Source organism: Oryctolagus cuniculus, chromosome 6 (genome assembly GCF_964237555.1).
Source record: "Oryctolagus cuniculus chromosome 6, mOryCun1.1, whole genome shotgun sequence".
Taxonomy (NCBI): domain Eukaryota; kingdom Metazoa; phylum Chordata; class Mammalia; order Lagomorpha; family Leporidae; genus Oryctolagus; species Oryctolagus cuniculus.
In genome coordinates this window covers 165823334-165848785 of record NC_091437.1, presented here as the reverse complement: position 1 = coordinate 165848785, position 25452 = coordinate 165823334, and the positions used below count along the sequence as shown (strand labels likewise).

Genomic DNA, 25452 nt, shown 5'->3' with positions numbered 1-25452 from the left:
ATTACAATGTCCCCAAATAAAGTTTTACTGGAACATAACCTTCCTTACCCATTGTTTATGCAATCTTTCCTATAGCCCCTTAGGACAAGCTTTAATGGTAATACAAAGCTGAGAAGTTGCAACAGAGACTGTTTGACCGACAAAGTCTGAAATACTTAACAGACTGGCCTTTTTCAGAAAAAGTTTTCGATCCCTGGTCTAGGTTCCACAGCTAAAAAGTTAAGCTGTGCTTGGCTCCTAGAGCAAAGCTCTTTCTACTGCCCGATCACAGCCTGAGTTAATGACGTCTAAGTTCTCTAGTTGGATAAAAACTGAAACTGATTAGTACCACTGAATCCCCAAATGACCTGGTTACTGTGGGGAACTGAATCGTGGCCTGGCTTCTTCCAGCCCCGGAGCAGCAGGGAAGCTAGCCAAGGGAACAGGTCCTCCGAGTTGCTAGTATCTAAGCCAGTACCCAAGGCCACCAGGAGAAAGGGGCAGCCGAGTGGTGGCAGAAGCAGGTTTTAGTGCCTGAGACCTGAGCTTGTGTGGAGCCCGCACGGTGGTCTTTCTTCACTGATAGACCCTCCCAGACTCTGCTGACCTCCCACTCAGGGACAGAGCGCGAGCCTGTAAAAATGTCCCTCAGGGTGATGTTTTCCATGGTGACTTTACTGTGGCTCCCTTAACCTTGCTTTACAGTGAGAACTTAAGGGGCCGGTGTGTGATGGCACAGCAGGTAACGCTGCCACTTGGGGACACTTGCATTCCGTATCGTAGTGACTCCATTTCCAGCCCAGCTTCCTGCTGCTGCTACCCTAGAATGCAGCGGTTGGTGACCTGAGCGCTTGGGTTCTTGTCGCCTGTGGGGGACCTGGATGGAGCTCCTGGCTCCTGACTTCAGCCTGGCTCCGCCCTGACTGTTGTGGGCATTTGAAAAGTGAATCAGCAGATGGAAGATCTCTTTTTCTGTATACTCCTCTGTCTCTCTCTGCCTTTTGGATAAACAAATAACTGTAAAGTAGAACAGGAGCTGAGTAACTTGCCTCTATTTCTCACTTTCTAACATGTCTTTTCATCTTTTTTTGTTTTACCACGTAATAGCAAGCCCTCCAAGTTACACTATCTCCCCAGTTTTAAAGGTCTTTTTTTTTTAAGCATTTATTTCTAACTATTTCAGTCCTGCACCATGCATCTTGAATTTGTCACCCAAGTGTGTAGGTGCAAATGAGCTTTTCTGTGAGCCTCCCCAAAGCAAACTGTGCCTGTGCTTAAAGGAGAAACCTCCCTGATGTTCCACAGTTTGAAAGCCTAAGGTCTAGCCTCGCACACAAGTCCCTGGACACTTGGCAGCTGCTGGAGGATGGGACGGTGGTTCTCTGAAGCGCAGGCTCTGTGCTGGAGGGCTGTGCTGAGTGCCTGCCGCCAGTGACCGCGGTTTCAGAAAGCTACGCGTCTCCTTCGGGCCTCAGTTTGCAATGATGCAGAGTGGTAGTGCCATCCCAGAGGACTTGGCTGCGTGTGGATGGCAGTGTGTGCACCTGTTTGTAAACAGCCTCTGGCATGCGCTGAGTTCTCAGTAGGGTTGGGTGGCGTCGTCACCACTAAATAAGAAAGCAGGCCTGGCTTCCTGCGTGTGCTTCCTGCGTGTGCTTCCCGGTCTCTGAACCTCTGGCCTTTTCCTTTCTATGCTCCTTCTAAGCATGTGCAGGTTGGGCTCTAATTTTTCATGGCCCTTGAGTAAGTGTAGCAACGCCTGTCCTGTCAGTGTCATACTATCCCACGATCCCAAAAGGCAGCAAAGAGAAAATATCAGCAAATGAGTGTGGAGAATTGTTGGGTGTTGCAAGTGAGCGCTCCTATGAGAAGGTTATAGACAGGCAGGTCTGTGTGCCTTAGCAGTGTCGACTGCTCCGTAAGAACCAACCCACACAGCTCCCTCCCAGAGGTTCTCTTCTCACCTGCCCCAGAGGTCACTGGTGGACACTCCCAGAGGCTTTACATAGAATCCACAAACCTTCAACAAAATGCGTTACAGGCTCGCTAATGAATAATGGAACTAATGAACTAATGGAAATGTTTTCCACATGATTTTTTAGTCAGCATGTGCTAGAGTGCAATATATTAGTCATTCTATGTCTGCTGCCTTAGAATTATCTTGGGGTGGATGTCTCTCCTGGAGGCTACAGCACCCGGGAGTCCCAGACCCTCCCCTGCCAGGAGCCTTCAGCCCTCTGCAGCACACACAGATGGCAGGTGGAGTCCTCATCTCTTGGACTACGTTCCATGCGGGGCCACTCCTCTCTGCTGGGGAAGGCTGTTCTCACTGTACGTACGACGCGCGCCTGGCAGCACGGCAGGTCTGCACGTGGAGGCCCCAGCCACGCGTGCTGCCCTCTGCTCACCAGAGTCCTCGCCTCTGTCCTGCTGCTCAGCGTGCGTTCCCCGGGCACACGCTTGCCTGCTGAAGACCTGGGTTCTGCTCCCAAGTCGGACAGACAGGCAACAAGGGGACAAAATAATACCAGTGTCAAAAGGCTTCGGGTAACATGGACAGTGGACCAGGGAGCAGGATGAGATAGTGGATGTGGGGAGATTATTTAAGGAGAGGTCTCTGAACTGGTGACAGTTTGGCTGACCGGAGAATTGGCTCTGAGCCCATGTGAGCTTTCATGCGTGATAACCCTTAGTGTAAAGTCACTGCCACTGCCACTGCTGTCATCGTTGGGCTTTCCCCCAAACCCAACTCCTTCATTCAGTGTTTGACGACAGAGTGAGCTGCCATCTACTGATTCACTGCCCAAATGCCCTCCATGGCTGAGGGCCAGCACGAGGAGCCGGGGATGGAATCCAGGTCTCCCCTGTGGGTGGCAGGAAACAAACCACTTTGACCATCACATCCCAGAGCCTGCCTTGACTGGAAACTGGAGTCAGGAGCCAAGACCTGGGATCTGGCTGAGGCACCCCAACATGGAATGCCAGCATTCAACCGCTTGGCTAAATGCCCACTCCCTTCCCTCATCGGTTTTACAGTCTCCTTATTCAGGCTCCAGACATCCGTCACCCAGGAGACTTGGAGTCTGGACAGGCCTGCAGGGACCCTTTGTCGCCTCGTCTGCCTGTGCTGGAGACCAGTCTATAAAAACATCCGTGTAATACAATCCAGAGCCAGTGCAGGGGTGTGGCGGAGTCTTGCAGTGTGTGTACCAGGGCAGCTCAGGAAAGGAAGCGAGGTCGTGAGCCCGCCCCGTCCGCGTCGCCAGGATCTTGAGGTCAGAAGGCACTCGCTGTTTCCACGGAAGATGGCGGCAGAGGCGCCGGGGCTGTTGTGGAGACGCAGCGTTAGTGCAGCCGTTTTCTGAGATGAGGTAAAGCGGAGCCGGTTACGTGGAGCAAAACGAAGATGCCTGGCCATGTCCACCTGTGTGACATGTGGGGCCTCCACTCCGTCCTTTTCGTCCAAGTTTCTGTTCACGGAGTGTTTCGCTAAGCCTGCCTACCAAGGCTACAGGCCTGGAAGATACACGTTTACTGTTCTGAGTATTGAGAACAGGATGAGAGAAGGAAACACAGATAGGAAAGGATCTAAGATTTGGGCTAGATTAACTTTTTAATCCTATAAGTAGTACTGTTCATAAACATGCAAGAACATATAGAGTATCCACTTACTATATAACACGTCGGAATAGTTTATGCTTCATAAATGCTTATGGATTATTAATTTATTAACCTTACATTCTGCCCGCCAAATAAACTTCCATTTTCACCACTTTTAACGATGATTGCACACTAAGAAGTGAATTCTTCCTGTTGATAGTTTAGTGTAAACTAAGTCATTATTAGTACAGCATTTGAGGCGATTGCCACTTTAATGAGAGTTAGCTCTATGCGTTCCCTGTTTTCTCTGTCGTTGGCCTGTCGTCGGCCTGTCGTCGGCTGAGTGAAGGATAATGGCAGCACAGCAGAGAGGACTCGGGCGCCATTTCCTGGAGTCCAGCTGCCGCCACTTGGGAAAGTGCTGCGTCCTGTGCTGACCCCGTGGGCAGCCGCAGGAGCTTTCCTTCTCCCGGGAGGGGGAAGCACGCAGGAATGGCGTGGCTTTGCAGTATAATTGTCTCCAGATAAGTGGTTGTTGTCTTTAGGTGGGAACTATTAAAATTTGCCTGTTAATGTGATAGGTTGTTAAGTGATTCTATTACCAAAAACTAAATGGGAACATTGGAACTGCCGAACCATTTTCATATGCTCGCTGCTCCCATTGGTAGCTCTTTCTTGCTTTTGACATTAACATAAAATCTTCAAATATCTAAATCAAAAGGTTACAGAAGGTAAATTCCTGTACTGCATTTTTTTTCAGCCCTGAACAGTTGAAATAAATTAGCCCAGTAAATCTCTTCCGAAATTGGGCTGCCATTTGTTTTCTAAAGGAAGAATTTCAGATTATGCTGTTGGATCTAATTATTAATGAAATGAGATACCAGCCTTCTTTGGAGACTCCCGTTAGACAGTAGTGTGGTTCTAAGCATGTACTTGGAGCGACTGAGGCAGTTTTGTGGCCAGTGCAGATTGGTTCAGTTGAGTCATGTATATAATTGTTTGATGTCCTTCTGTTTTCTACAAGGGCTTTTTGTGTTAGCCTGTTTGTTCTCTGATATCAGGCAGTGATGTCACTTCTGTCTCCATAAGTGACTCATGGGTGAGCAAAAATTGAGTAAGAGTATTTAAAAATATTTGAGCATAGTTGGAAATTCAGGCAGATCATTTTTGCCTTTTCAAATGCGTGGAAGGCCTGGGGGTCAGACATCAGAGTAACCTCAGCCAATGCCTGTGTGTGCTTTCCTGCAGAGACTGACGACTATGCTGAGATCATAGATGAAGAAGACACGTACACCATGCCCTCAAGTAAGTGCACTCCCACTAGGTCCTGGCTGTGCCTCACTGCTGCTGTCGATGTCTGTTGACATCTTAGTGCTGTGTGTGATGCCTCACTGACTGCTGGATAGAAATAGTCTTTCAGCCTGTAGGATTTTCTGTATTCGTATGCCTTCTCTAATGAAGGTCAGAAGTCTGAAACTCAGGTCTCTACTAAATTCAGTTTAGTTACAGGATTTTTGTAATCTTACTGTTCTGGCTCTATGGGAATAAAACGTTTTATGGTTTTCTCTCATAGAAAATTAGTATTCTTTAAAGGTTAAATAGTGTGCACATACACACATCTGTGTGCAGCGGATTGCATTTCCCCCAGCCAGTACAGTTAACCTCCAGCTTGAATTGCTGACCTTGGGGTAGCAGTGGGGAGAGGGACAGAACTCTGAAATGACCTTCTCCTGTGAGGCTGTCCGCTTGTTGGCGGAGGATCTTGAAGCCCCGGGTGTCAGAATGTGTGTCCAGGCCTCAGGTCTTGAACTGGGTGAGCCCTTACGTCTCACTCACATGTAAGAATTACAACCTGGCTTTTAAAGAGACCTCAGAAGTGGTGGGAATTTGAAATCTGAGTGTCTTGATTTCAAAAGAGCTATACATGTCTGTAAAATAAATACATACAATATTTTCTGAGTTACATAAATATTTTAAGGGATACTGTCGTTTGGATTCTTCTGTGTCTATTGAGAAGACGTTACCAAAACGCAGGGCGGCTGCAGTGCCCTCAGAATGGCTTACTCTGTGCCGGCTGAGCCCTTCGGGGGCTCCTTTAGGATCAGGAGACATGAACGGAAAAGTAGGTGCAGTGTGATTGCCAGGAGAAATTTGGAAAAGTGTTTCACCTAAGTTAATATTTTCACTAGCTGTTTAGACACTTGTACGTTCACATAGAGAATCTGAAGTTGTATTTGTGTACTTGTTATTCATAGTTGAATAGTAAAAGTCCAACATGGCTAAGTTGTATACCAGCACCACCAAAATGAGTTACAGTATGGAATTCAGAATAGTTAACTTGTAGATATTTAGTTCTTACTTATGCTTCTCTTTTTTATTTGATATGATATTTTATTTGATATGATATTTTATTTGATATAATGTTTTATCATGTTTATACTTAAAATGTTTTTAAAAGTAAAGTTAATAAAGTGTACTTTCCAAGTTTGTTATTGTTAACCTATTGCTTTTAGTTATTTCTAAGCAAGGTCTTCAATTTTTCTCTCTCTTAAATGCAATACAGAAAGCTATGGAATAGATAAAGGTAACAGGATTCTCTTAAAATAACTGCATTTGCTTGCAATTGCAACCTGTGGAGTGATACGGGATGTTTCTGTTTCAGTTAACTTGTATTTTTAAACTATTTGTCATTGGTTTACTCATACTGTTAAATCAATGAAATTGCTAGCTAAAGTGATTTTAAAGAGGAAAATGACTTATCTAAATTTGGGGTTGAATGGTCGGTATGATTTTATAATTGCATAGCACAGGGGAGTTATAAGATGTTTGGCTCTTGGTTTACTCCACTGGTGGTAACACTAATGGAGCACATACAGTTTGGGGTATAGGGCGAGTTTCTCACTGAAATAAATCAAAATACCAAGTAGTTAATTGAACTGAGATTCAGCCTACTCAATTCCTGGTGATTCTTTTCCTTCCCTTGTGCCTCAACAGCCTGCTAAATGATTTCATATAAATTATAGTCATTTAATGTATTAACTTGAGGCACATGCTCTCTAAGGCAAAAAGTACTCACAATTTATTATGCTGATATGTTTAACTTTGATTCCACATCATCTAATTTTGAAATTAGTTTTTAGAAACTACCTCTTTAAACTCTTTTAGCTCTGTGAATAATATAGAGATAGGATTATAATGAAGTGGAAAACTCTTAAACGTTCTAAATGTAAGTTCACTCATGACACAGTTTACATTGTCTCCATATTATCGACTTCAGTTACTTTAAAAATAATTGCTTTAAACAACTGTTTTAACTTCATATATTAATACCTAAGCTAATAGTTCTTAATAATTAAGCATACAATTTAATAATTGGACCAATTATATATAAAGCTACCATATAGATATAAAATAAATCAGACTTCTTGGAACTCCTAAGAGCAACATGAAAAACAATCTGCTTTTAATAGAATTATCATTTTGGTAGTTTGTCCAGTGCCAAAACTGATAAATGAATGCCTTCTGAATTACACGGTTTAAGAGAATTCCACGCCGTTTCAAGCATTTTCCTAGACTTGTGTACCTCAGATGAAGTGTTTGCTCGTGGATGACAGTGAAATGAAAGTGCCAAGTATGCATTTACTTCTACATTGAGGCGCCTGTGCTGTGGTGCTGACTGATATGTGGATCCTGTTTTGCAGCCAGGGATTATGAAATTCAAAGAGACAGAATAGAACTTGGACGGTGTATTGGAGAAGGCCAGTTTGGAGATGTACATCAAGGAGTATACATGAGTCCAGTAAGTGCTTTAAGAACCTCCAGAATCCAGTCTGATTCTGACCGTTACATTTAAATTCCTCATTCGAAATCATGAGTCCGTAGTTCTCGGGATTTTCAGTTATCTTCTATGAAGCTCATGAGATGTATCAGCTTTGTGTATCTGTAAACCCCTCAGACTGACAAGTTATCTCCTACAGGGCCGAGTACAACCTTGAATCCTGTGTCGTCAGTAATAGCCTGCAGTAGGTGACTCTTGATAATGAGATGACCAGAGTGGAGAAGTTAGCCAGTGTTCACACTTGACTGTGTTTTCAAGCGAAGAATTTTAATTTACCTTCCAAGAGATTAAATTTCAGTCTTTTTTTTAATTATATTTTTTAAAGATTTACTTACTTGAAAGGCAGAGTTAAGAGAGAGAGACACCTTCCACTCTCTGGTTCCCTCCCCAAATGACTACAATGGCCAGAGCTATGCCAGGCTGAAGCCGGGAGCCTGGGACTTCTTCTGGGTCTCTCATGTGGGCTTAGTGGCCCAAGCACTTGGGCATCTTCCGCTGCTTTCCCAGGCCATGGCAGAGAGCTGGATCAGAAGAGGAGCAGCTGGCACTCCAACTGGCACCCATATGGGATGCCGGCACTGCAGGCAGCTCCTTTCCCCGCTGCGCCATAATGCTGGTTCCACACCTAAGTGTTCTCAAATTCCATGCCTTTCAGCGTGTTCACAGATATGTGTAGCCATCCTGTCGGTTTCAGAGCATTTTCCTGACTTCCTGGTACTCGGTAGCAGTTACCACCCATGCTGCCCTCCGCTTCGGCCCCTGGCAGCCATTCCTCTGCTCCCGGTCCCTGTCAGTTTATTCTGGACATGTTATCGACATAGAATCGTGTCTTTGCGGCCTTCTGTGACTGACTTTTCTCGCTTAACACCGTGCTTCAAGGGTCCTCCGTAGGGGAGCGCGTGGCAGATCTTCATTACTGTTTATTGCAAAACAGTGTTAGCACAGCACCTCTTATCCGTTCATCAGTTAGTGGGTGTTGGGGTTGTTCCTACCTTTATGTTAATAAATAGATACTGTGAGTTTTGTGTGAATATATGACTTCCATTCTCTTTTGTCTGTAGCTAGGAATAGAATTGCTCTGTCTTATGGTAACCGTTCACCGTTTTTGAGGAACTGCCAAAACTGATTTCCAAGCTAGACCATTTTACATTCCTAGCAGTGTGTATTAAAGTGCCACTCTCTGGGCCAGCACTGTGGCATAGTGGGCTAAGCCTCCACCTGCGGCGCCAGAATCCCATATGGATGCCAGTTCATGTACTGGCTGTTCCTCTTCCAGTCCAGACAGAGAGAAAGGTCTTCCTTTACCGTTGGTTCACCCTCCAAGGCCGCTGCGGCCGGCACACCGCGCTGATCCAATGGCAGGAGCCAGGTATTTATCTTGGTCTCCCATGCGGGTGCGGGGCCCAAGCACTTGGGCCATCCTCCACTGCCTTCTCGGGCCACAGCAGAGAGCTGGCCTGGAAGAGGGGCAACCGGGACAGAATCCAGTGCCCTGACCAGGACTAGAACCCGGTGTGCTGGCGCCGCAAGGCAGAGGATTAGCCTAGTGAGCCGCGGCGCCAGCCGAAGGGATGTGACTGTCTTAACCACTAAGCTAAAGGCCCCTTCCAAAACTTTTTTAATTAGGTTAATAGCACTCATGCATAGACAGCACTGTTGAAGGTTCAGGGGCACAGATCATTGACCATTTTTCGATCCACTTTGGATACTCAAATTGTCGTTTTTTTTCCCAATAATGCCATATCTGTCTTTTAAGTATCCTTTATGCATACCAACATGAACACTGCTTTTATAGCCAAAAAGAGAAGTTTAAAAAAAAATTAGACACAGCAGATAATTGCTACCACATAACTAACCAAATTAGAAATTTAGGTTGTTTTTTTTAATCAATATATTTATTTGAAAGCCACAGTTACAGATAGAGAGAGACAGACAGAGAGAGAGAGAGAGAGAGAGAGAAATCCTCCATTTGCTCCACTCCAGATGGCCACAACGGCCAGAGCTGGGCCCTTCTGAAGCCAGGAGCTTCTTGGGAATCTCCTGAGGCCAGCTGCCGCTGCTTCCCCAGGCCCATCAGCAGAGAGCTGGATCGGAGGTGGAGGTGGAGCAGTTGGGACTGAAACCAGCACCCGCATGGGATGGCAGCGTTGTAGGTGGCGGCTGTACCCGCTACACTGGCCCGGAGGTTCCGGTTTTTAGAGCTCTGGTTTGAAGGCCTTGACTCCGGTGCGTACGTCAAGTTGGGCGATTCGTTGCTTGCTTTTAGCTGCTGTTTAACCTTCCTCTGATTGTTTTTTCTCCATCTGTGTTGTTTCTCGTTCTGTTAACTCTTGGTTTTTGAGGACAAACGCATTGCAGTGATCACTCGACCTGCCCTTGGTGAAAGACCTACGCTTGAGCCTGGCTGTGCCTGCCTGAAAAGCGCAGGGCGGTGGGCTTCTGTCTGCATGGCTGAAGTTGGGGCAGCTCAGCTCCGAGCCCGTGGCCCACATGGCTCAGTCAGCATCCTGGAGTGCAGAGTGCAGTTCCCTGCTGCTCTCACGCATCCTGGCAGGGCTGCTGGACTGCATTTCATTCACTCTTTACGCATTCCATGTGTGTTGTGGAAGTGCTAGAGGATTGTATTTATTATTTTTCTTTTGCGAGAGAGGGAGGGAGGGTTAGAAGCTGTGCCGACAGGCTCCTGTTGACATGTTTCCTCCTCAGATCTGGCCTGCAGTGGCCAGGCTCCATCTGGAGCTGATGCTGATGCTGGGAGCCAGGCTCTCGGTCTGGGCCTCCCCAGGTAGGCAGGGACCCAGCTGTTTGAGCCAGCACCGTTGCCTGCCAGTTCTGCATTAGCAGGGAGGTAGAGTCATGAGTGGAGCCAAGTACTGAGTCCAGGCGTCCAGCGTGGGGTGCCGGTGAGTGGTGTAACTGCTAGGCCAACCTGCTGCCCCGAGGACTTGTTTTTAATATCCATAATGTCGCATTAGCTACATAGTTAGTAAATGAATCCCTACCCCTTGAAAAATACCAGGGCTCACATGTTGTGAAATATTTTTCTGATGTGTATTGTATTGTGTATATGTATATTGTGAGCGTGTGTTTTAGGGAATTCTACTTTATGGTACAAAGCAATTGTCGTTTAGGTGCTTACTATGTGAGTGAATCCCTTCTCCAGATGATGTACTCGAGTATTCTATAAAACCAACTAATTTCATCATTGATTCTTAGTGACTACTTAACACGCACCTCAGCTTTAATTTCATGGGCAAGAACTTATGATTTGTTACTTTGTAATTCATTAAAATTTCTTCCACAGTTATTTTCCAGTTACGCACTGTGTGACAACAGCTGTTTTCTAGCAGTGGAGCCGTAATGGAGCAAAGAGGCTAAGCTCCTTCTCACGTAGCCTGGGTGCTAAGGGGACAGTCAAGAACAAGTTCCCTAAGCGTGGGCAGGTGAATAAGTGCTCTTGGGAAAAGCAGCCTGGCCCGGGGTGGGCAGGTGCTCTCCTGTGGAGTGGTCAGAGACCTCTGACAGGGGGAGGTTGGAGCAGAGTCCTAACGCGAGGCGGGGAGTGAGCTGTGAGCATTCCCGCGAGGAAACCATTCTACACAGAAAGGACCGGGGCCGGGGGGGGCGGGGGGCAGTGTGACTGTCTCAGAGTCAGGGAGGCAGACAGCCAAAGGAGCTGAGCCAGGGAGGCCACGTGGGTGTCAGGCTTTGAACCCCATTCAAAGAATCATTTGTCTTTATTAGGCAAAGTTATCAGGGTTATTTTTAAAATAATCTGTTACCTGCTATCAACTCACAACCTAGTCGTTCACCTGTTTCTTAGGCATAGGAGCCACAGGGGGAAATTTCATTGAACTTTGATAAGCGTCTTTATTCCCCAGTATTTCCTGCATTTGACAGAAAGTATTAAAACTCAGATTTTAAGCAGTTCCCAGATTAGTAAGTTTTGTTTACGAGGGGAAAGTGAAGCCCTTGCCCGTGTTCTGCTCCTGCTTGCTTTGAACTGACTCATTGTCCCAAGTCCAGTCTCTGTGACCAGCCCTCTGCCAGCTTGGCATCTTCAGTCCGCTGCTGTCCAGCCTGGGGACCCTAGCCCAGGCCGTGCTCCGCAGGCTTAGCCTGAGCTGTGTTCTGCTCGTGGGCGGCCTTTGTGGGCTTGCTCTCTGTGACGTCTCCACTCACCATTCTAGCTGGAATGGCGCCTTTGGAGAGTTGGGCTTTGCTGGCATTTCTTGGCTGGTCTTCCTAAAGCACTGTGTTCGCTGGGTATGTGTGGTTACTCAGATCTCCTGAAAAATTGGCATTTTAAGTCATTTATACAATATGCCAACTATATAGTTTTCTGTATTCTTATTAAATCTGAGTAAGATATTTAGGTAGATAGACCTGGTCCTAAAGAAGTTTGCACTCTAGTGAGAGAAGATGAGAGCGGCTCTTCCCAGGCAGAGTGGTATGTTAGCCTGATTCCAGGAATGCTGCACCCAGCCACGTGCTGAATGGGCATCTCCGCTCTCATCCCGTGGGAGCCGGGCAGTCTGTCCTCCAGGCCCACATCCACCATTAGCCCGGAGACCCCGCCTCGAGCAGCTGGCCGTGCTCGGCCATGACCCCAGAGGCCCTGCTGCGCGCGGCTGGCGCTCGGTCACACTGCCTCTAGGAGTTGAGAATGGGAACACGGGCTCCAGTTCTGTGTCACAGTTGTACCATTTACCTCTTGTTTAAAAATATTTTATTTCCTGAAATCGTACTGTATGTACAATGAGTGTGACACCCAAAATACACATTAAGGTATATTTTTAAAATATGTCACAGCTAACTTGTTAATGAGAATCTGCACTTGAGACAGAAATATTGATAGCATTCATTGATTCTATAAATCTTCATTGAGCTCAGACTATGAATCAGGTACTTTATTGATGGGAACCCTTAGACAACTGAAGATATGCAAGTTACCTGCTCTTTTGAAACCTGCGTTTTAGTGATAAAAAAACATGGTGGTAATATAATTGACAACGTGTGTTGTCTATATGTATGTTTTTTGTTTTTTGGGGTTTTTTTGTTTGTTTGTTTGTTTGTTTGTTTTGACAGGCAGAGTGGACAGTGAGAGAGACAGAGAGAAAGGTCTTCCTTTGCCGTTGGTTCACCCTCCAATGGCTGCCGCGGCCGGCGCACTACAGCCGGTGCACCACGCTGATCTGAAGGCAGGAGCCAGGTGCTTCTCCTGGTCTCCATGGGGTGCAGGGCCCAAGCACTTGGGCCATCCTCCACTGCACTCCCGGGCCACAGCAGAGAGCTGGCCTGGAAGAGGGGCAACTGGGACAGAATCTGGTGCCCCGACCGGGACTAGAACCCGGTGTGCCGGTGCCGCAAGGCAGAGGATTAGCCTATTGAGCTGCGGTGCCGGCCTGTCTGTATGTTTTAATATTCAGTTATGTATAAAATTATATTTATGGGTGCTGGTGCCATAGCACAGCAGGTTAAAGACCCAGTCTGAAGCGTCAGCATCCCATTTGGGCTCTGGTTTGTGTCCCAGCTGCTCCACTTCCAATCCAGCTCTGTGTGGATCCAGCTGTGGCCTCAGGAAGGCAATGGAGGATGGCCCAGGTCCTTGAGCTCCTGCACCCATGTGAGATACCGGAAGAGGCTCTTGGCTCCTGGCTTCGTATCAGCTCAGCTCTAGCCATTAGGGGAGTAAACCAGTGGACTGAAGATCTCTCTCTCCCGCTGTCTTTCTCTCTATGTCTCTACCTCTCTCTGTAACTCAGCCTTTCAAATAAATAAAATAAATCTTTAAAAAAAACAGTTAGATTTATAATGTGAGAGATTATAGTAAATGAATATTAGAGGTACAAATAAGTGAATAATATACTTGGGAATTATGGAAAGTTACGAAGAAAGAAATTGGATAGAGTGAAGGGTTGGGTGAGTGGGTACTGTTGTTTTTGTTTGTTTGTTTGTTTGTTTTAAGATTTATCTGTTTATTTGAAAGAGCCACAAAGATAAACGGAAGACAGAGATCTTCTATCTGCTGGTTCACTCCCCAAATGGCCATGATGGCTGGAGCTGGGCCATTCCAAAGCCAGGAGCCAGGAGCCTCTTCCAGGTCTCCCACGTGGGTGCAGGGGCCCAAGTGCTTGGGCCGTCTTCCACTGCCTTCCCAGGCACATCAGCAGGGAACTGGATTGGAAGTAGAGCAGCCGGGACTCAAACCGGCACCCATGTAGGATGCTGTCGCTGCGCCAGTGCTGGCTCCGGGGTGCTGTTTGGACAGGGTGGTCAGGGAAGGCCTCTGAACAGGGCCCTCAGTGCAGGATCTGAGGGGAGTGCCCAGGCAGGCAGAACAGGTGGAGTTGAGGTGAGGGCCCAAGGCCACCTTGCTGTTAGGACTGGAGCAGAGTGCAGTGGCCCCGAATCAGGGCCTGGTGATGGAGGCCGTGAGGAGCTAGCGGGGGGGTGGGGGGGGTGGGCTCTGGATATAACTGTAGCCAGGAGTAACAGGAGCTGTCCTCAGATTGTTGGACATGAGGGGAGAGGAAATAGAAGAATCAAAACTGGCATCTGGATTGCTCCCCTTGAGCAGCTGTGTAAATACAGTTTCTTTAAATGACAAGGAGAAAAGATGCAGTAAACACGCTGTGGTGCCTGAGTCTTCTCCTGATAGGCAGGACCAATAGGATCTGTAGAGATAAAGGAGAGATTTATTTGTTAAAATTAATTTTATTTACTTGAAGGGCAGAGTTACAGAGAGAGAGAGAGAAATCTTTGTCCATGGTTCTGCTCCCCAGGAGGCCACAGTGACGGGCTGGTCCAGGCTGAAGCCAGGTCTCTCGCCTGGGTGGCAGGGCCCATGCACTTGGGCCCTTTTCCTCTGCTTTCCCAAGCACATTGGCAGGAAGTTGGATCGGAAAGGAGCAGCCTTTACTCAGACTGGTACTTACGAAATGCCAGCGTTGCAGGAGGCTGTTTACCCTGCTGTGCCATGGTACTAGCCCTGAGTTTAAAAAAAAAAAAAAAAAAAGAGATTGATTTTATTTGAAATTGGGCCAGCGCTGTAGCACAGTGGGTTAACACCCTGGCCTGAAGCACCTGCATCCCATATGGGCACTGGTTCTAGTCCCAACTGCTCCACTTCCGATCCAGCTCTCTGCTGTGGCCTGGGAAGACAGTAGAAGATGGCCCAAATCCTTGGGCCCCTGCACCCATGTGGGAGACCCGGAAGAAGCTCCTGGCTCCCAGCTTCGGATCAGCGCAGCTCCGGCCGTTGCGGCCAACTGGGTAGTGAACCATCAATGGAAAACCTCTCTCTCTCTCCCTCTCCCTCTCCCCTCTCTGTGTAACTCTGACTTTCAAACAAATAAATAAATCTTTAAAAATAAGGAAGGAAGGAAGGCAAAGTCACAGAAAAAGAGAGAGAGAAAGATCTTCTTTTTGCTGTTTTACTGCCTAAATGGCCACAGCAGTTAGGACTGGGCCAGGCTAAAGCCAGGAGCCTGAGTCTCCATGCAGGTCTCCCGTGTGGGTGACAGGGACCCAACTATTTGGGCCATCTTCTGCTGCCTTCCCAGGTGCATTAACTGGGAGCTGGATCAGAAGTGAAGCAGCCAGGTCCAGAACCATCATTCGTATGGGATGCCAGCATCAGACAGCAGCTTAACCCACTGCATCCTGACGCTGGACCTGAGACATTAATTATAAGGACTTGATGTTTATGGTTATGGAGGCTGCCAAGGCCCAGGATCTGTGTTTGGCAAGCCTAGAGCCACAGGTTCAAGTCTGGAAGGCAAGAGAAAAGTCATGGCTCCGGCCTGCCCACATGGGGAGGGCAGTATGCTCACTCAGCTTGATGACTCTAAGTGATGAGCTCACCCAGAGTCCACCTTGTGGGGACAGCCAGGACAGTGTTGGGCCACGTGTCTGAGCACCTCGTTGCCTCATGAAGTGGACACGTAAAATTCACCCTGTGGTGGGACACCAGGACTTCCATCCTATTCATATCAAATTTAAAGTAGCTTTTCCATATCCATATTGAGACAAGGAATAGATCAATCTGGCTGCAAGGAAATATCAGGATTAGAGATACTGATTGGAAATTCTGTGTACCAGGGTACTTCAAAATGTTCACAGTAAGTGGAATTTAAAAGATAAGTTTAATATGATTGCAAAAAAAAACTGAATCGCATAGATAGTTTTTCCATAATCCAGAGTTTCCATGGAGATTTGAAGATCTGTTTGTCGGTGGTACATGAGCTCCTTGTCATGCAGGAGTTCACTGACACTGGAGGTGGGCCCTGGCCTGAGCCCTGGGCATTCCGCATTGAGGAGATGAGAGTCTTCCCCGATGCCAGTCTCTCCTGACTGTGGCCGATACTTCTTACAGTTTCACCGCGGGTGCCCTATCAAGCCAGATCTTGGGACAAGTGGTAGCCCCGTCCTGACTGAATGGGTACTGTGGTACCAAGCGGCTGCCACTGCCTACTGCCTGTCAGAACCATGAGTTGTTCCCATTTACAGCCAAGACAGTATCTTGTTCAGAAGGAGCCGGACGCCTCCTTGCGAGTTGGCTTTGGGCAGCCACATAGCTTTTCCCTGCCGTGTGTGTCCTGTACCATGCTTGCGTTTGTTCTGAAGAATACATAGCAGTGATGCATCTAGCCACATGAGGTCGTCTGTACTGAGCAGTGAAGTGTTAAACCTGCGGGGTGAACTAGAGACAGAGATGATCCTGCCGGAGACGGAACAGCCCAGTGCTCCTCAGCCCTGTCTGATGCTGATACCACGTGGCCACTCCCAGAGAAAGAAGAGGGGGAGCACACGGAGAAAGAGGGCAAGAGTGAAGGGCACGCGCACCCTGCGGTGTCTCTTCTCCCCCGATCTCCGGCAGACGCGGAGGCGCGGCCTAGCCTCAGTCGAGGTTCTGTGTTCCTGAAGCCTCTGCAACTCATTACCCTCTCACTCTCTCTCTCTGTGTTTTTAAATCTTTTAAGCTTCTTGCCTCGTTTTCTCTCCATGGAAGACTGGCGTGCCTTGCAAAACACGAGGGCTCTGCCGCATACTAGGAAGCTCGAGCAGCTGCCAGCCAGCGTTCCCTGTGGGTCCTGTTGATTTGCTCAGAACGGCTTCTTACATGCCATTTCTAAAACCTTTCGGGTCCTAGCACAGTGCATTTCGTGGCTCTTCCTGCCTTGCTTGGTCGCCCTCCTTCCTGGTCTCCTTTGTCATCGCCCCTCTTCTGCCGAGCGCCAAAGCAGGCGCCGCGGCCTCTCCATCGTCCTGGGTGACGGCTTTTCCCGTGGTCTGCTCTTCCCGATCTCAGCTAGACTTCTTTCCTGCGCTCCAGTCTCAGAACCTACTGCTCATTCCCCCCGTGGGATTGGGTTAGCTCAGTGACATTTCAGGTCTGTCATAGCCGACACAGAGCTTCTGACCCTTCCCTTCAACTTGCTGGTTTCTCTGGCCCAAACCCACTCGCCAGGAACCACGTGTGCCCACTTCAGAGCACGCCGAATCCCAGCCCTTCTCCCTCCCTCCTGTGCTCCATGCCTGTTCCCTCCGCCCTCGGCTGCCAGCTGGCTTGCTGCAAACGCTGCCCACAGAGCTCCCCGTGCCTGCGCCTGTCTCACTGCGGCCTCCCTCGGACCACAGCCAGGGTTCCTCACAGCAGGTCCGGCCCTGACGCTCCTCTGCCCAGGCCCGTCCTGGCTCCTCAGCCGACTAGATTTGAAGCTGCCTCTTTGTGCTGGCATGCGGGACCCCCGTGGTCCCCTGGCCTTCACACACTGCACAAGCACACATTGCCTTCCCACTCCTGTCCTCCGTCCCCATCGCCCCTTACCTTCTCACGTGTTAGGTAATTGACAGTGTCAGCTATCCGTGCCCTTGGCCAGGATGTGAGCTTGACCAGAACCTCTGGTGGCCACTGATTATCAAAAGTGCTGCCATGAAGCAGATACATTCAAAGACCCTTTGTGGATAGATGTTACATACGTGTCCATCTTTCTCTGTGGGTTTTAAGTATTCCTCTCAATCTTTAGGATTTTGGAGTCCTGATACTGTCTGGTCCAGAGTTCATATAGTCTCAAAGCAACAACTTGTCATGAATGTACCCACTGATTATTCTAGAGAACCTTGTCCGTGCGTGTGTGTGATTCTGTGACTTTCCTAACACAGGAGAATCCAGCTTTGGCGGTTGCAATTAAAACTTGCAAAAACTGCACCTCGGACAGCGTGAGAGAGAAATTTCTTCAAGAAGCCTGTAAGTTTCGAGAATTGCTGTGGAACTCCATTTGATTTTTCATCTTTGAAATCAAAATGTCTGTGAAGAAGTAAGGAAAATAACACTTCGACCTTTATGAGACCACTCCATATGTTGTTAGTTTGCTTTGTAGGTGGTCTGAGTTGGCACAGGCGCGTCTTGACATTTCCCAGGTAAATCCTGGTGTTCTGCGTGTAGACAGATTTGCTTTCCCTTTACACTTTGCTGCCTGTACCAGGAGGCACCTTTGTGCTGGGGCTGGTGGCCAGGTATAAACGGTCCTGGTCCTGGGAATACAGGGGTGAGCCAGACCAGTTCTTCCTGCCCTGCTGGAGCTCACAGACAGCTGAGGGAGTAAGCACTCGCGCCCTAGGCCCCTACAGAGCCAGAAATGCCCACTCAAGAGGAGGCCTCAGAAGAGACTCCCCGAGTCACTCCAGGGAACTTTAGCCGTCTCCCTGGCTCCTGGTTTGTGCATCCCGAGAAGCAGCTGTCATGGGTGAGTTGAATGCGATGACGTCTTCTCTCCTCACTGTACGTGCTGGAGAACAAGGCTGCGTGTGCCCTCTTACACCCATGATGCTCTTCCCTCCTGGCCTCAAGCAGTGAGGCTTCTGCTCTCTGGGGGCCTCGGCGTAGATGTCACTTCCTTGCGGGGCCCTTTACTGAGCCCGCAGTCAGAGGAGGCTCCCTCCCTGTCTCTGTCACAGGACAGCCTTCTTTCCCTTCCCCAGCACCACAGTAAACACAGTGTCTACTAATGACAGTGGCACTGAGCTCCACGGACAAGGGCTGCCTGCTCTGCCCACCCCTGCACACCCAGGGCCCGTACCATGCTGAGCACTCAGTAGGCCTGTTGTCACTAGGCGTCCTGTATTACATGACATCAGATGAACACCTTCTACCGAGCCTAACAGTACAGTAGATTTTACTACCACATAGAAGGTCTTGTGGACCTTGGTCTTAGGACGAATTAGGACCTAACTGTATTTTCAGTCCTGTTCCTGAATCTGACTCAAGTGCAAGACAAAGCCTGGTAGTGCCTTGTTTGTGTTTATCCTTTTAAGGTATAGTTACTTGAAAGGCAGAGCGACAGAGGGAGCAACAGAGAAAGAAAGAAATCTTGAACCCACTGTCCATAACAGCTAGGACTGGGCCAGCCTGAAGCCAGGAGCAAGGAACTCCATCCAGGTTTCCCATGTGTGAGCAAGGACCCAAGCACTTGGGCCATCTTCTGCTCCTTCCCAGACATGTTAGCAGAGACCTGGGTCAGAAGCCAAGGAGCCAGGACTCCAAATGGCACTCTGATTCGGCGTCTCTAGTGGCAGCTTAACCTATTATGCCATAAAACCTACACCACTTCCAATGCTGTTTCTACAAAGCGTGTAGGTTCAAAAAACACAGACCTCAGCAGTGATTGGTACCTGTCTGCTGCCATACCATTGGTGGGATTCTTGTATGTTATATATTTTCAAAAATGCAAGTTTTAAAAATCTTTATCTTCTACAGTTATTCTGAATAGCTGCTGTATTGTTATTTTGTAGGATTCTGGAATCATCAATACAGAACCAATTATATAGTAGGAGTAGTTAGGTCAGGCTAAGCTTATTTTGTTCTTTAAGGCTTAGTCAGCTACAATTTCAGGTAAGTGTGATAGATTTAGTATCTCTGAACTTCTTCTAGACTTTCACAGTCTATGCACAAGAGAGGCAGTATCGCCTCAAAGTGGCCTACTTTGGGGATTGTCGGGCTTTTTCTGTAAGGGGCGATGTAGTGAGTACCTCTGGCTCTGCAGGCCGTACGTCTCTGCTGTGCTGTGCTGTGGAGACACCCATGGGCAGGATCAAAGCAGAGAGCAAGGCTGTGCCAGTAAGACTTCATGTCCAGAAGCAGGTGGCTGCGCCGGGCTCAGCCTCCTCTAGACAGGAGCAGGTGCTCATGCCTCCGCTGGACAGTTCTCTGTGACCATGGGACTTCTCTTAGCACTCTGCTGGTGTTGTTAGTAGTCCTTTCAGAGGAAATAAAAAATACCTGACCACATCAAACTAAATACAAAACTAAAAAATATCACTAATAGTAAATTGAAAATAAAGGTAAATATATTGGGGGCCTGATGTTTATCACAGTATGCTTAAGCAGTGAATCTGACAAATGAAATTAATTATTTTATTTTGATTTTTTATGCTGGGTATTTACATTTTTCCTTTTTAGAAAAAAAGATGTATTTATTTGAAAAGCAGAGTTAAAGAGGTATCTTCTATCTGCTGATTCACTTTGGAAACAGCCCAGACAGCCAGAGCTGGGCTAGGCCACTGGAGTTCTGTCAAGGCCTCCTGTGTGGGTGCAGGAGCCCAAGCACTCGGGCCGTCTTCTGCTGCTTTCCCAGACACATTAGCCAGGTGCTGGATTGTAAGTGGAGCAGCCGAGACACAAATGGCACCTGTATATGGGCTGCTGGTGTTAGACGGCGGCGGAACCTCCTGAGCCACATGCCAGCCCCACTGTTTCTCCTTTTGGTTTAAAGAAAACCTGGCAGCCTATTCTTAGTAGGAGGGAGTGTAACAAAGAAACCGGAACTCAAGGGTTAGGGGCTTGAGGTGAGTGAGGGAGGCGGGTGGTCGTTGGGAGCTGACAGTTCTGTGGTTCCCAGAATGAGGGCAGAGACCACTACTTCCAGGCCCATCTCACAGGGTTCCATGCTTGAAATGGGCATCTCTGACACAGATCCACGCAGCAGCAGTGAGCCTTGCAGAGAAGACACCGGAAGAGTGAGAGTGTGGCCCTCAGGTTTCCCAAGACCTTCACCTGGAAGTCATTCTGAATGTTTTTTATTTTCGCAGAAGAATAAGCAGGAAAAAATATAAAATAAATTAATAATGTTATTAGTTAGTCAGGAGCCAGTATGAGTTACACTGATGTCAAGGGAGAATTCCATACACGTAAAGGGGAGAAGAAATTCTGAAGTGAATTTTAAAGTGCAAAAATATATTTTGGTTTGCTCACATATAGCTAAGTTGCGTTCTCACAGATAAGGATGAGTGTGCATTGTTGGCAGTTTGTCACAGCTGAGGAGGTGTGAGGCAGATGAGTGAGCGAGGAGGAGGACCTGTGGTCTTGCACAGTGTCCCTTGACGTTGTTTTATAACCCAGTGATCACCTTACATGTTGAGGACAGGAGGAGGAGCTCTCTGCTGTCAGTCCCTGTGTGGCATGATGACTTTTCCCGCTCAGTGTCTGGGAAACCAGGAGCCTTTGGGACCACCACTTAGGTCACCTTTAGAGTCACTCCAGTGTTGAGGTCCCGTGCTTCTGGGAAGGTTGCCCCAAATCTTAGCAGTGCTTGCATCTTAGTCTGATACAGAAGCTGTATTTACACACAGCACCACAGTGAGATGCCCTCCTTGTGAGACACAGAAGGCAGCGTAAGGCACTCTGTACGTGGTGGTCCTCACACCGTCCCAGAACTCGTCATCTGTAAGGCCCTGAAAGCATCCAGGCCACGGTGCTGTGTGCAGACCTGCTTAGAGTCAAGCTGCAAACCCCTTGAGCGAGCCTCATGGATGTAGGGGACAGGCCCAGTCACTGAGGTCCCCGCGCCCCAGGAAGCCCCTCGTCTGGCTTCCTTCCCTGCAGCGTACCAGTTGATAGAACGCTGCCTACTAAGTGCGTTCCACACTCCGCCTTTCCCGATCCCCAGAGGAAGCTGAGAACACCAGCCCAAAGTCCAGTTTGACCAGAGTGGGAAACTTCTCTTAACCCTTTATTCACAGCATGATCTCCCTGGGAAATGGCTGAAGCGTTTACTGTGCCGGTTATCTTGTGCCTCACCAATGTGATGCGCCTTTTGTGCTCATTTATGCCAGTTTAGAATTGACTTCCGGAGTTGAGTTCAGAGTTCCCATAGCCTCAGCTTTGGACGTCGATTGAACTAATGTTGAGATGCGGAAACTTTCCAAAGAGTAACTGGACAACCTTCCCCCTAGTGACCATGCGGCAGTTCGACCATCCTCACATCGTGAAGCTCGTTGGAGTCATCACGGAGAATCCCGTCTGGATAATCATGGAGCTGTGCACGCTGGGAGAGGTACTGTGACCTGCGGGCCTCCCCTGCCCTCGGCACGGCCGCGCCAGCAGCCTCCTGCTTCAGAGCGCTGTGGCATGCAGCTGGCGCTGGATTCTGCCTGAGGAGAAGTGCACAGTGTGCCTCTTGTGGCTCCAGGCGAGGTCTGCTTTGGGATGGATGTTGTGCTTTTGGTCAATGAGTATGGGTGTGAGTGTCTTTCTTCATCGTTAAATCCCCATATACCCTCCTCACTCAACGCCGCCAGGACCAGTGTCTGTCAGGACTGAGTGCACACTGCTTTTTTCTCTCTGGGCCAACATCTGAAGAACTAGCTCAGTGGTTTCAGGATGAAAGAAGCGATGGTGGTGGAGTTCGGGCTAATTAATTTAGTTAAATCTAACCAGTTCTTAATCTTTTTGAGAATTCGGTTTGTAATATATTCCAGACCAGCTGATAATTAGTCACAGTTTCTTTGGAATAGTGAGTAAGAGTTCGCAAAGCCCTCTCTGACTGTCTCCAGCAGGAACTCGTAGACAGTGCAGCAGCATCCCCTGGAATCTTGGTGGAAATGTGCCCTGGTGCCTCGCCCCCACCTGCTGAGTCAGACCTCCAGCCAGAGACATCCCATCTCCTCTGCCCTGCACCTCCAAACCAGATGGAGTGTGGAGTGTCTGTGTATCTTGTTCACAGTATTTTTCTACATTTGCTTTTGGAAAGTTGGCTTATTATTCTGGTTTAAAAACCCATTGCTAAGTATTTTTCCTTTGTTGAGTTATTTTTGTAGGATTAGGGTATTGATAAATTCTCGTCTCCTTTTTTTTTTTTGCCATGTCAGCATTGAGCTTGAGGTGTCAGGGGTGGAAGGGACAAGCAAGCCCAGTGGGATAGGTACCTGGCATGTACTGTGTCACGGTTCTGCTCCTAAACCTGCACTGCGGGGGACTCTGCTTTCTCGTCCTCCGCCTTAAATTACCTCACTCCCCTCCCAGAGACACAGTGAGGCTTGGAGTGGGAATCAACTGACTGTGATTGGGTATGAAGCTAACCTGAATGGCAGCTAGATCTTTTTGTTTTGTAACTAGTATTATCTAGCAATACTTTTTAAAAAATGTTTATTTGCAAAACAGTGACACAGAGAGAGAGGATTCTTTCCTTCTCCAGTTAGCTTTCCAGATGCTCACAACACCCAGAGCATTTGGGGCCAGGTCCAAGGTGAGAGCCGGCAAGTCCAGGTCTCCTTCGTGGATGACAGGAACCCAAGGACTTGGGCCACCATCTGCTGCCTGCTAGGGTGCGCATTAGCAGGAAGCTGGGTGGGAAGTGGAGGTGTGACCCCACGCCTGGGGTCTGCTAAGGGCGTGGGCACCCGCGTGGCCGCCTGCCCTGTGCACCTCAGTCCCCCTGGCAGCGGGACTTCATACTATGCTTTTATTCGCTCTCTTGAAGCCTATTTTCCCTGTAATTTTTCAAGAAATTTGTCTATAAAGATTCTAATTTTACATTAGGATTTCAAATAAAGTAAGATATCTATAATTTCTGAATTAAACTGTTCCATTCATTATTACACTTTTTTGTTTTGAGAGAATTAAAGCCATTCCACTGCAAAAATGTGTGTCAAACGGCTAGCATTGTTAATTGCAGCTTTGTTGCTGTTCATTTCTTGCCTGTTTCTGATTCTCTTCTCTATTTTGGACGTTGTTCCCAAAGCTGCGGTCATTTCTGCAAGTCAGGAAATTCAGTCTGGATCTGGCATCCTTGATCCTGTATGCTTATCAGCTTAGCACAGCTCTTGCGTATCTTGAGAGCAAAAGGTTTGTACACAGGTAAGGTTCAGTCAAAGCTGTTATGAAGTGGGTAGACAAAAAGCAAGGGAGGAGGGTTCCCTCCTATCCCAGTGGACCCCTTTGTGCCACGTGAAGCTACCATGCAGTCACTGGAGAGTCCTGCCGTGCCACCCCTCCTAGAGGGAAGGCCGTGGCTTGCTGACTCTCAGGAGACTTGCTCCTTGTACAAATGCTCTCGAGAACCTGTACCTCCCCAGAGCAGAGATGGTCCTTGGATTCTCCAGGACACCACAGTGTTGTTCACGAGTGACATCTGTTGGTGGTCTGTGGAATTTCTCTTCCTGGTGTATGCAGCCGTGGTTTGAATACAAGTGAAGGAACTTAAAATTTGTTTGCCAAGTAGAATGTGTTGGGATTAGTGTTTTGGTACCCAGTGCTAAAACAGACTACATCAGCAAAATAATTCGCAGGTGTTTAGCAGATAACTTACTTCACTCAGTGAGATCTCTTTAGTAATTAGCAAAGTTGGAACCCACTTGCGTGTTACTAGCCATCAGTTAATGAAATTGAAAATATGATTTTTATAAAAACTAGTAAGTATTTTTACTAGAGAATGTTTTGCCATCATTTAAAATCATAACGTGCATTAATGAGTAAATATTTGCCAAAAGGAATACATACGAGGTAAAAAAAAATACACATTTTCTAAAACTAGAGTAGACCCGTTTGTGTTGTATGTAAGCTGTCCTTCAAGTACCTGTCAGTGTGTTCTTAATTCATAAATTCTTCCCCACGCAGGGACATTGCTGCTCGGAATGTTCTAGTGTCCTCAAACGACTGTGTGAAATTAGGAGACTTCGGACTGTCGCGATATATGGAAGACAGTACTTACTACAAAGGTAAGCGGAGCTACTCCTGAGCTGTGTGTATCTGTAGCTCTGTAAGAAGTCTGTTCTGGCGTGCTTTCCCGAGGTGTGAAATGCAGACGGCCCCTCAGCACGTGGTGCCAGGGCAGTCGGAGATCCTCCACAAATCCTCGCTCCAGTTATCTCAACATGGATCCTGAAACACAGAACCACCCAACTTCTGGGGAAGAAACTCAGGGGTAAATCTTTGGGATCCAGGGCTGGCAAAGGGTCCTTAGATTTGACATCAAAAACAAAGGAAAGAAAATGATAAATTGCACATGCAGATTAATGTTTGTTCTACAAAGACTGTGTGACCAGCCTCTCGTTGCTGTGATGGACTAGCGGAGGCAGCTTGGCCGGCCGTCTGGTGGCAGCAGTGGGTGGCAGTGTGGCGCATGCTCAGGAGGGTGCAGCGCTGCTTCCAGAGCCAGCGTCTGGTGGGGAGCACCACCTCCTGAGGTCACACACCCGTGGCCCCAGAACCCCCACCAAGCCCCCCTCCCGAACACCATCACTGACTGAACGTCTGCCCCTTAGCACCGTTCATGACACATTGGGGTTTAAACAGCTGCGTGAGTTTGGAGGGTAAATAGCATTCAGTTTGTGGCAGAACCTGTTAAAAAGATGAAAAGCTATGGAGCAGGAAGAAAGATTTGCCAACCACGTTTGTGACAAAGGACAGGTTGCTAGAGCATAGAACTCTGGACAGTAAAGAAAACAAAGAATACACTAAGCCAATGAGCCAAATCAGAACATCTGAAATAAAAAATAGTGACAGCACCCAGTGTTGGCAGAGAGGTGAAGTCATACACCGCTTGTGGAACTGGAAAATGCTAGAGTCCCTCCGGAAACGGGCTTGGCAGATTGTTCCCCCACACCACCGGCAGCCCTCTCAAGTACCCTCTCAGCTACTGCTTCGGCTCTGTCCGGTGCGTCGGCACCCACTGGGTACCTGTTCTACAAACACATTCTGAGTATACAGGTTGAGCAGCCCTAATCCGAAAAACTGCAGGCTGAAACACGTCTGG

The 25452-nt window shown here is 48.0% G+C and overlaps 1 protein-coding gene across 47 annotated transcripts in view; it reads left to right on the top strand.

The window, feature by feature from the left end:
- The window catches only part of PTK2 (protein tyrosine kinase 2), a 297953-nt gene that overhangs the window by 187178 nt on the left and 85323 nt on the right, over positions 1 to 25452 (top strand). For 29 of the 47 annotated variants that reach the window (XM_070075578.1, XM_070075548.1, XM_070075554.1 and 26 more), the window contains 7 exons: positions 4828 to 4884; positions 6143 to 6163; positions 7281 to 7378; positions 17585 to 17669; positions 21653 to 21753; positions 23440 to 23555; positions 24315 to 24415. In XM_070075578.1, the coding sequence (XP_069931679.1) occupies positions 4828 to 4884; positions 6143 to 6163; positions 7281 to 7378; positions 17585 to 17669; positions 21653 to 21753; positions 23440 to 23555; positions 24315 to 24415 (579 nt within the window). Of the gene's footprint in view, positions 1 to 4827; positions 4885 to 5553; positions 5702 to 6142; positions 6164 to 7280; positions 7379 to 17584; positions 17670 to 21652; positions 21754 to 23439; positions 23556 to 24314; positions 24416 to 25452 lie in introns of those variants that run through there. The other 18 variants (XM_070075572.1, XM_070075582.1, XM_070075575.1 and 15 more) reach the window with 3 other exon arrangements.